The sequence below is a fragment of the Lactuca sativa genome, chromosome 7, assembly GCF_002870075.4.
Source record: "Lactuca sativa cultivar Salinas chromosome 7, Lsat_Salinas_v11, whole genome shotgun sequence".
Classification (NCBI taxonomy): Eukaryota; Viridiplantae; Streptophyta; class Magnoliopsida; order Asterales; family Asteraceae; genus Lactuca; species Lactuca sativa.
The window spans coordinates 155,646,539-155,657,077 of record NC_056629.2 but is presented as its reverse complement, the minus strand read 5'-3'; the positions used below and the strand labels follow the sequence as shown (position 1 = coordinate 155,657,077).

Sequence of the window (10,539 nt, the reverse complement as noted above, 5' to 3'; positions counted from 1 at the left end):
TGTTTAAGCCTCTTAGAACCTAAAAGTGTGTAGTCTATCAATTCTTGTATTAAAGTTTAGTAGTGCATTTGGTTTGACCATAAAAAACATAGTTGATCAGTCTACATTTAGTTGTGGTTTGGCCCTTGTAATATAAAACTTTCTTAGGGTATTTAATCTAAAACCTCGAGTCCAAGATAATCCCGGTGTATTTTATATCTAAAGTTTTCTTATTTTAAATTTTTGTTATGTACCTCTAGACTATCAAGTAAGGATCAGCCAAGTAGGAATAGTCGGAGGGTAAGACTATTTTAGCATATAACCATTCTGAAATCCAACAACCCAAGACGATAGTTCCAGCCTAAGCACCTCTCTCGTCAGTAGTGTATCAGTAGTGTAATTAGGAATAATACTTGTATTTGTATGTTTGAGGACAAACCTTATCATAGTATAAGCCCTAGTTATAGTCATAATTTTCTAAGAAAGTACTAGTTCACTATAGCCAATGGCTCTAATACCAATCTATCACGGCCCCGACCGAAGGCGGAAATGTCGGGTTGTGCGACGTTCGATGTTGGATCACAGTCATTGAACAATACAATAATATGACATTACTTGTGAATATTTCATTACCAAAATACCGGTATTACATTAGTTTGAAAGCCTTGAACATTAGGTTTACATAATAAAATATATTACTAGCTTATATCTTTGCATCTTGGTCTCTAGTGATGCAATCTTCCATCCTTCGATTCCTTAGGAATACATGCGATTTTGAAAACGTCAACATAATGTTGGTGAGTTCACAGGACTGAATTGTAATAACTAGAAAATACATTTTCATACAAACTATGTTTAGTTGTATATAAGTATTTTTAAATTCAATGTTGGAGTAACTTTAATTAAAAATAACATTCTATTATTTAGGTACTATTGCTTTCATATTCCTTTTTGGTGTTCATAGTAGGTTAACATGATACCGTCATATTCAACCTATGTAGTTGTTTACTTTAAGTAGGTCAGGAAGATATTGTCCCATTCAACCTATGTAGTTGATTTGCTTTGTCCCGGTACCTTTAACTCATAAGTAGTATGCTACTTTTAATAGGCAATGTAACTTTCGTGCTTTTCCGTTCTTCATGATATAATTTGTATGACAGGCATTCCCCTATCAAATATATATATATATATATATATATATATATATATATATATATATATATATATATATATATATATATATATAAAATATGTGTGTGTGTGTATACTACCTATTATCTTTATGAAATTTCCTTTTCAATTGTATGTATAGTAATACTACTTTCAAGGCGCTCCCCTTTAGGTAGTTTAATTAATTAAGGCTGGCCGAACAATGTTATAATGAGTTCCTGTAATCGAGCTTTTGACAATTGAAATGCCCCATACGACGCTTCATCAGACATCGTAATAAGTTTAGACATTTATCCCTGTCGTGGTTGTAGTTAGCAACCACATGCGGGAGTGTCAACCCCGTATAGATCTATACATAACTCTCCTGCTTACTTAAGATTTAACGATTATAGGCTTTCGGGGTATCGGCTAAAATTTAATTAGCATAATATGATGAACTTGTTGTCTCATTTAACACTTGTTTTGTTTAGCCTTATAGTATACTTTGGTTTCCATATCTTTGCTTATATAATTATATTTAACTATACAATTATAATAGTTTAGTTGTTTTGAAGGATATCCGGGCAGAGTAACGATTAGGTACGGTGCTACTCGAGAGATTTTGCATGGTAACAACTAGGTATAATATTATTTGAGGTATTTGACCAGAGTAACGGCTAAGTATAATATTATTCTTAGAATTTGGGCAGAGTAACTACTAGGCATAATGTTATCCTAAACGTTTGTGCATCATAACGATTGGACATAATATTATCCATAACAGTTGGGCAGAATAACTACCGGGCATAATATTATTCTAATGAGTGTCAACCCCATAGCGTGCTTTTCGGACTTTGGGTTGCGTCAGGACTTGCGAGAGGGAGAGAGCTCTGAACTCGAGAGTATGAGTGAGTGGTTTTGGGGTGCAGAATGAGTCTACTTCGACCTTCTATTTATAGTAGGTTTGGAAGCACGCGTCACACGATCCTTATGGGTGCACGCCGCTCTTTTGCGTGTTGGCTCCACCCGGGCACGGACACGTGTCTCGCTCTCATCAGGCCTCGTCTCTTGGACCTTCGTGAATCCGACATTAGTACGTGTTCCACGTGCGACGCGCGAGCCGCACGCCTAGAATTAATTATTTTGTAAACTTATATATTCTGCATACGTGCTCCGTTTTGAACGTTCTTTACTTACACGTATAGCTATCATCGAGTACTACAACTTTCCTTTAGGTTGTTTTAGCAAATTCCAAACTTATTTTAGGCCATTATTTGTAGGGGGGGGGGGGGGGGGGGGGGTATTTTAAATTATTTTTCAAAAATCATATCTCCCTCGTGTGGGCCCGTTTTTTGCGTTCTTCGTCTCATCGGTTTATAACGAGGAGTACTTCGATTCTTTTTTACATAGCTTTTGCTAAAACTCAATCAATTTTTCTTTAACTTTTTACGAAACGCATCCGGTTGATTTTAAAACTTTAGAAAAATCATAACTTCTCCATATGAACTCAGATTCTTATGAAATTTATATTTACGAGGTCGGGACGACGTGTACATTTGGAAATATGTTATTATTTATACAAAATAATACATTTTTCCCGCACTTTATTTTTATAGTTTTTGGACGTTTTGACTGATTTTATTATATATTGAAATACGAAATCTTGTATTTTTATCATAAATTGATAAATATTTCATACTAAGTCTATTATATTTGACGTTCGTTATGTTTGATGATCAGTTATCGGTGACAATTTTTACAATTGTCACACTAGCTTTTACTCCATGAATTATAATTGCAGCAACCGCGTCTTCATTTTCCACATAAAAGCCTTCCATATCTAAATATAAAAGAAACGGAGATAAAGGATCGTCTTGTCTTAACTCCTTTGCAATGTAGGTCATGAGTCTGGCTTCCATCAGCAAAACTGAATTTGTGGCCAAATTCAATGTAGCTTTTATCTAAAGTATCCATTTCTTCCTGAAACCCATAAATGTCATAATTTGTAATAAATACGAATCATTAGCCTTTTACAAATTCAACATTCAATAGAGCCAACTTTTTTTTTCTCTTCTTGTGTCATTCAACGATCACATTGAACATTAACGGCCCATTCAAGAATTTGCCTATATTTAACAAATGAAATACTTTAAAGTTTAAATGAAACCGGACCATAATCAACATCCTCCGGTTTCAACAAAATAGGTTTTATGATACGAGTCAACCCTTTCAAGAACAATCGCCATGATGTTTGGTGTCACCTCTAAGATAGCTTATGAGATCAAGAATCTATCTAATTTACTTAACTTCTCACCATTCCTACTAACACTTGTAAAATTATATCCCCCAAAATGGAAAATCATACAACCTTCCATTACTAATAAACTCATTAAAATGATTAGATGTGGTTTGTCAAAAAACTTGATCCAAACCTTTCATCAAGGCTCCAAACTGCGTTAAAATCTCTTAATATCATATATTTCCCATGATGTTAGTTCATAAATTTAACAATACAATCCTATAAATCTTTTTTTCCTTTATTCATCTTGTGGCACATACACATTGATCATATAACAATGAAGTTTATGAAAACCCCACTAAACTAAAGAATCTTCATTCTAAAAAGATCTAAACGAGTCATACGTGTTTTTTGTAACCCCAAAAAGTTAACATTATTTTTATACAATATTCATTTATCAACAATACTTAAATTAAGAGTATAAGTGTAAATAACATTTTACTTTTTATAAGGATATTTAAATAAACAAGGACTAAACAACTTATCAAAAACTTATAATTCAAGGTAACAAGTATTTTTTTTTTTTTATAATTTTTCTATTCAAACAATTTCAAGGCTTCTGATTAAATAATAGATGAACGTTGACCGATTCAAAGATCACCTATGAATGATTTTATTCTGAGATTAGCGGATAGCCCCTAAAATGGTTTATTAACAGTAATCAACTACAATAAATAAATAAGTATTTTAAATAAGCAAAATTTCAAACACCCTTACATGTATAACAGTATAAGCTCCAAAGCATTTCGTTTAACAGAATTTAAATATAGTATTATATAAAGTATTTTACTTTAATTAAAAGTGTATTAAATATGAAACTAATAATCAAATATTATTCTTTGATCCACATCAACACAACTCTTTTCTGAATTTTATAATATTTTATTTTGACCATGTAGCTTTTTTAAATTCCATAAAACATGTTTCCTCAAGTAAAAGCCACAAACTAAATTACTAAAAGCACCATTAACTTTTTTGTTGGGCTGCTTTTGGCTGTTTGTAGAGGTCGAGTTGGGCTGCAACATTCTCTTTTTGAATTTCAAAACTCTTTGGTTTTCAAAAACTTAATATATTAATTTTCTATAACCTGAAACTTATAAATGGCTTATATTAAAAAAAAAAAAAAATTAATACGAGAGAAAGTAATATTAACTGATACTAGGACAAAAAATAAGTCCGTTACAAATTTAAAACTTTATCCAAGTATGTAATTACAAAGTGTTAGTCAACAATGTCGTTAAAACTTATAATTATGAACAAACAATTAAGCAAGCATAATCATGAAAAATATAGTGTTTCTGTTTGATAAATCACGAATAGAAGAATCAACCAAAACAAAAGTAGTATATATAAAGAAAACTATCCAAGAAGCTTGAAGGTAAATAAATGGCTTCCATTAACACCCAAAAAAAAAAAAAAAAAAAAAAAAAAAAAAAAAAAACCATGATTATCTCTCTCTTTGCATTCACCAAACTTTCACACCCTCAAAAACTACCATGATCTCAACAAGCCATAGCAAAAACCTGTAAATATGTTAGTGTTATAATAATATATTAAAGAGTAAATTACTGAAATCGTCCTTGTGGTTGGTCAAAATTGCACGTTTGGTCCCTAACTTTTTTTTTGCACTCGGATCGTCCCTGTGGTTTGATTTTGTTGCATTTTTCGTCCCTTACATACATAAAGTTAGGGACCAAACATGCAATTTTTACCAAACCATGGGGACGAAAAATGCAACAAAATCAAACCATAGGGACGATCCGAATGCAAAAAAAAAAAGTTAGAGACCAAACGTGCAATTTTGACCAAACCACAGGGACGATTTCGGTAATTTACTCTATATTAAAATATGTTAAAATATTTAGTTAGAAAATCCAAGCAACATTCAAACCACTTAGATGCCGTTTGTTACACAAGTTGTTGCTTAAAATGATCAAACAAGGTTTTCCTCATCAAAAAAATAATAAAAATTAAAAATTAAAAACTTGTTCATTTCCTTCTAGTATATTCCAGTCTAATCAAGTTAAATTTATAAAGAAAACATTGAAAATAGATGAAACTTGACAAACTTTGGAAGGTACTTGATTCTACATTCAAAAGTCAAATCTTAGACACTTTAAGTCAAAGTTAATCACTAAAATGTAGACTAAGTTACAAATTTGGTCCCTGTTTTTTATAATTTGGTCCAAAATACAATTTCTTTTGCACCTTTTGCAGTTTTCTGTTGAATAGTATTAAATCACAAGGGTTGTTTTAATTTTGAGGAATGAAGAATGGGTAAGGATTTATTTTTTAGGGTTCTATAAAGAAGAGGAAGAAGATGAAAGCAACAAGGGCATAATCGTCTAATCGATTTAACTAATGGGCTTTTCAAATACTTGATAAAACAGTGTAATAAAGACCCAAATTGCATAAAAGATTCCTTTTTGGACAAAAAAAAATAAGCACAGGATCAAAAATGCAATTTAGTCTAGAGTAGATTACAAAATTGCAAAATTCAGCTATACTCAAGGACCAAAAATAGTCTTTTTACTTGACACAGGGACCAAAAACGTTACAAGAACCTCAAATAGGGACACAATTGCAAGAGAAAATAATTTTTGGGACCAAAAATGCAAAAATCAGCTATACTCAGGAATCAAAAATAGTCATTTGAATTGAAACAGGGACCAAAAACATGACAAGAACATCAAAGAGGGACCAAAATTGCAAAAATCAGGTATACACAGGGACTAAAAATGTAATTTACTCTTTGTTCTTTTAATGTAAAGGGAAACAAGCACACAGAGCATCCTACTAAAAACTTCTGGGACAAAATATTGATAATGTGCAAAGAGGAAAGAGAGATTTTACCTTGTTAACATGTACTTATTGGCTACTGATTCTTCTTTTGCTTATATTGTACAGAAGGTATCATTTTAAAGACAATATCAGCTTTCCTCAAGACTGGAAGCAAAATCTTGTGTACTACAATTAACTTTCCATCCACTTGAGACTGGAACATGTCATATAAGAAAGGTACTGATAAACTAAAAAGTACACCTGAAATGAAGTAAAGAATTGGAACATGTTATGGGAAGTTTTATGTTTCAAAAGCATATAGACAATATTTTGCATAGAAAGAAATAAAAAAACTCACCTATATAGATCAATGTAAGGAAGTTGAAAAAGCTACCAATATAAGAAATCAGCCATAAGCTGGAGACAACCTGAGGAATCAAACACAAATTATGTGATTGTATAATTGTAATCCAATGTTTGAAACAAAAATTTCAAGAAAGCAGAAGGAGAATGTTGATAGGATCTTACCAGCATCAATGCTTTCAAGTTTCCATCAACTGCAATTGCATGTGCGAGTGAGAAGACATGATTTACCCACACTTGCATCTCATCAGCAGCAATAAGAACAGTTTCCTCTGAAATGTCCAGTTCAGGAATTGGAGGGAGAGGTCTACATTTAGCAATTATATGTATAGAAAATCTTAGAATGTGGACTCCGAGATCGGATTCATGTATGCAAATCTAAGTAAAGCGTGCTCTAATATTGATATGGAAGAAGTGTTGATTTATGTAGACTTGTTAAAACTTCTTGCGCCAAAATTGAATATGGTTTTAATCAATTGGTGATCTGTAATTAGTCTCCAAAGACATATTAGACAAACCTATTGAGAAGGGATGCAGATTTAGCCCAGAGAAAGAGTATAACAACCAAAAGCAGTAGATTATTGGCGATGAATGCGATGATGTTATATCCTCCTTTTTCAAATAGGAACCACAGGATGCTGGAACCGATTAATACCGCTCCTCCTCCGTAATAATTCCTCCATAGCAATATATCAGCAACTGCACAACCAAAATTCGCAACAACGATTCAATTGATTGCATCAGGTAGAGAAAATAAATCGCAGATATCACGATCCCAATCGAATTACATCACAAAATGCATACAGATATTCAATTGACTATTGTAACTGAATGAATCGTTTCTCAGATTGAGATTGGCAGCGATTACAATCAAAGTGCGATGAGATGAAATGAGATAGACCTGGGCCACCTCCGAGAGCGTTATGGACTGAAATCCGACCAAAATCGCCCATGGCGAGTAGGGTTTGTGACGAAGAAACTGACGGATACCAGAGAGAGAGAGAGAGAGAGAGAGAGAGAGAGAGTGGAGGGAGACAATGTGAAGAGAGATTTTGGAGAGGGTGACTTCGTAAATTTCAACAGACCAAGATTCACATAACTACACACTTGGATCCATAGGTATACACTTTAGATGAAATTTCCTCTTAAAAAGCATAAATTTGTCGATTTTTATAGCTAATGTTCTACTATTTTGGCTCTATTTAAAATAAAATAAATTAAATTAAAAATTAACGAAAAACGTGGAATATCATATAAAACGACGAATTGACCCATTATAGCTAGTAACCACTATTTGCAAATGGTAACAAATCTACGTGACATTAAATGAGGTTATGTGGCAGCTGACTCAACCCGTCATTTTATTTGATACATTGAAACATTAAGAAACAAAACCAAAAACATCATCCAAGCTAGGTCAAAGATGGCGTTCTCCTCCACCATCTCCAACAATAGTGCTAATCGGTCATCCAAGCAAGGTCGAAGAAGGTGTGATTGTGATGATCCAATTAGTAGGTGAACTTTAAGGAAACCGAAAAACCTTGGAAGGAGATTCATTGGTTGCCCCAATTTCAAGGTGAGTTAGTAACCACTATTTGCAACTGGTAACAAATCTATGTGGCATTAAATGAGGTTATGGGGCAGCTGACTCAACACCTCATTTTATTTAATACATTGAAACAGTAAGAAACAAAGCCAAAAACTTATATCGATCATCCAAGCTAGGTCGAAGATGGCGTTCTCCTCCACCATCTCCAACAATAGTGCTAATCGGTCATCCAAGCAAGGTCGAATAAGGTGTGATTGTGATGATCCAATTAGTAGGTGGACTTCAAGGAAACCGAAAAACCCTGGAAGGAGATTCATTGGTTGCCCCGATTTCAAGGTGAGTATCTTCAATTATTTGAAATTAAACATAATATAAGTTACAATGTTCAAAATGTCGTTCAACGCAGGATAAGGAGGTGATTGCAAATTTTTTGAGTGGACGAATCCTCCATTACCAAACCAATGGTACAAAGACATGTTGTTCGATTTTCACAACCAAGGATTTCAAGTGAATTTGACGAATTTAAAGACTTTCTGGAAGAAGAAGAAGTTGTGGTAAAAAGTAGTGCAAGGTGAAGGTAGAATTGTTGTTGGGTTGGAAGATTTAGTGTTTGTTGGTTTGATTGTAATTGTTTGGTTTATAGTTATGTAATTTTAGGATATTTAATTATGTTTTATGAAATGTATAGATTCCCTATTTATTTTACAATGGAATGGTATATCAAATCTATGAAATTTGGTTTGTTCCGAAGGTATGTGTTGACAAGTAGTATGGTTTGATTACAAGTAGTATGGTGTATTCATAATACAATCTGCATTCACATTATAAACAAATAAACATTCCAAAGTAATACCAAACCACAAATTACATTCATAATACCAAGCATTCATAATACCAAGCCACCATTTTTGTTACAAGTATTATGACACAGTGGTTAACATGCTAAAAAATGAACAAAATGGGCAATCATGACTTAATTAACTACGACATCCCCAATTTTCTTGTCCCGAAAAAATTGTTCTATTTATTTATGCTTATTTTAAAAACAGAGTTTATTTATAAATGCGGAATTAGATCCCGTAAAAGTATTTTCGAAGAAATGTTTTTCTTTATTTATTATAACTTTAGGATGTGATAACTGATACAAGAAACATAGCATAAACATAATCCTTACAGGACTTATGTTAACTTATTGTACTGATGGCCTAAACTCCTTGAATCTTGTAACAACCCAAAAACTAGATAAAATTTTTCATTTTTAAAAATGGGAATTTCATTCATGATTCATTTAAAAAGAAATCCATTACATCAATTCATGACAAAAGATCAGAGTATCCATAACAATAAATGCGGAAAATGATGGAGAGTGAATGATGCGCAATCAAGTCGGACCCTTCCCCTTAGTACCGGAAGTACCTGAAAGCACCTAAACAAACTGTAAGCAAAAACTTAGAGAGCTTCCCAAAATAACGCATACCAATCATGCAAATAGGCCCAACCCTGGGGTTCATTTCCAACACAACACAAATATGGGCCCCCTCCCTAAGGCCTCGCCCTGGGGTATATTTCAACCCAACATATCACAGTGGGCCCCGCCTTGGGGAATATTTCAACCCGACATATCATATTGGGCCCCTGCCATGGGGTGTGTTTCAACCCGATTACAACATATAATACACAACGACTAACATTTTGCATAAACAGATAATGGGTCGACCTTAGTGCCTTCGACCCGTAATATTGGGAAGAGACTCACCTCGGTCTGCTGAGAACAATAGCTGCTCGGCTACCAATCCAAAAATCTCACATTGTATAAATATACAAATTACCCTAATTAGGATTATGACACAACCTAGCCAAGGGTCCAAAATCCTAAGTCCAAATTCCTCCAATATGGCCCAAAATCCTTTCTTCCTAAATGGGCCTAACATCCAAGGTACAAACCAATAATGGGCCACAAGGCCCATTAGGCCCAACCATGTCACATGTAACATCCGTAGATTAGGGCTAGTCAATTTAAGGACAATAAGCGTCAAAAAATGACTTTTTGATGGAAGATTATTTTGAAGGAATAATCTTAACTAAGTTGTAGTATATGTTACAAGGATTCCGTACATATAAAGAACGCCGAAATCCGAGTTATAACGAAGAAGTTAAGACCTGTCGAAGTTTCGCGACAGAACCAACACGACATAGCGCGACGTAAAAAGTGAATTTACGTTAGAGCGATATTTATCCTTAGCGATCTAAACAAAAGTCGTAGAATACGTTAAACCGTGAGCGTGCATAAAAAGAACGTCCAAATCTGACTTCGTATGAGGAAGTTATGATTTTTCTAAGTTTCGACTTAGCGGTATGCAGCCTGAATACTCGATTTGAGATCGAGCGGTTTTTAGCCAAAACAATCTAAACAAGAATC

General features: G+C 33.6%; 1 protein-coding gene across 1 annotated transcript; it reads right to left on the bottom strand.

Annotated features, from left to right (window-relative positions):
- Nucleotides 1–4,586: 4,586 nt before the first annotated feature.
- Nucleotides 4,587–7,692, bottom strand: LOC111900168 (reticulon-like protein B11). Its single transcript, XM_023896046.3, has 6 exons — nucleotides 7,473–7,692; nucleotides 7,090–7,270; nucleotides 6,737–6,878; nucleotides 6,567–6,636; nucleotides 6,281–6,469; nucleotides 4,587–4,950 (listed from the first exon to the last, which is right to left on the bottom strand). The coding sequence occupies exons 1-5, from the start codon at nucleotides 7,522–7,524 to the stop codon at nucleotides 6,303–6,305; spliced, it is 612 nt and encodes a 203-aa protein (XP_023751814.1). The 5' UTR covers nucleotides 7,525–7,692; the 3' UTR covers nucleotides 4,587–4,950; nucleotides 6,281–6,302.
- Nucleotides 7,693–10,539: the final 2,847 nt, after the last annotated feature.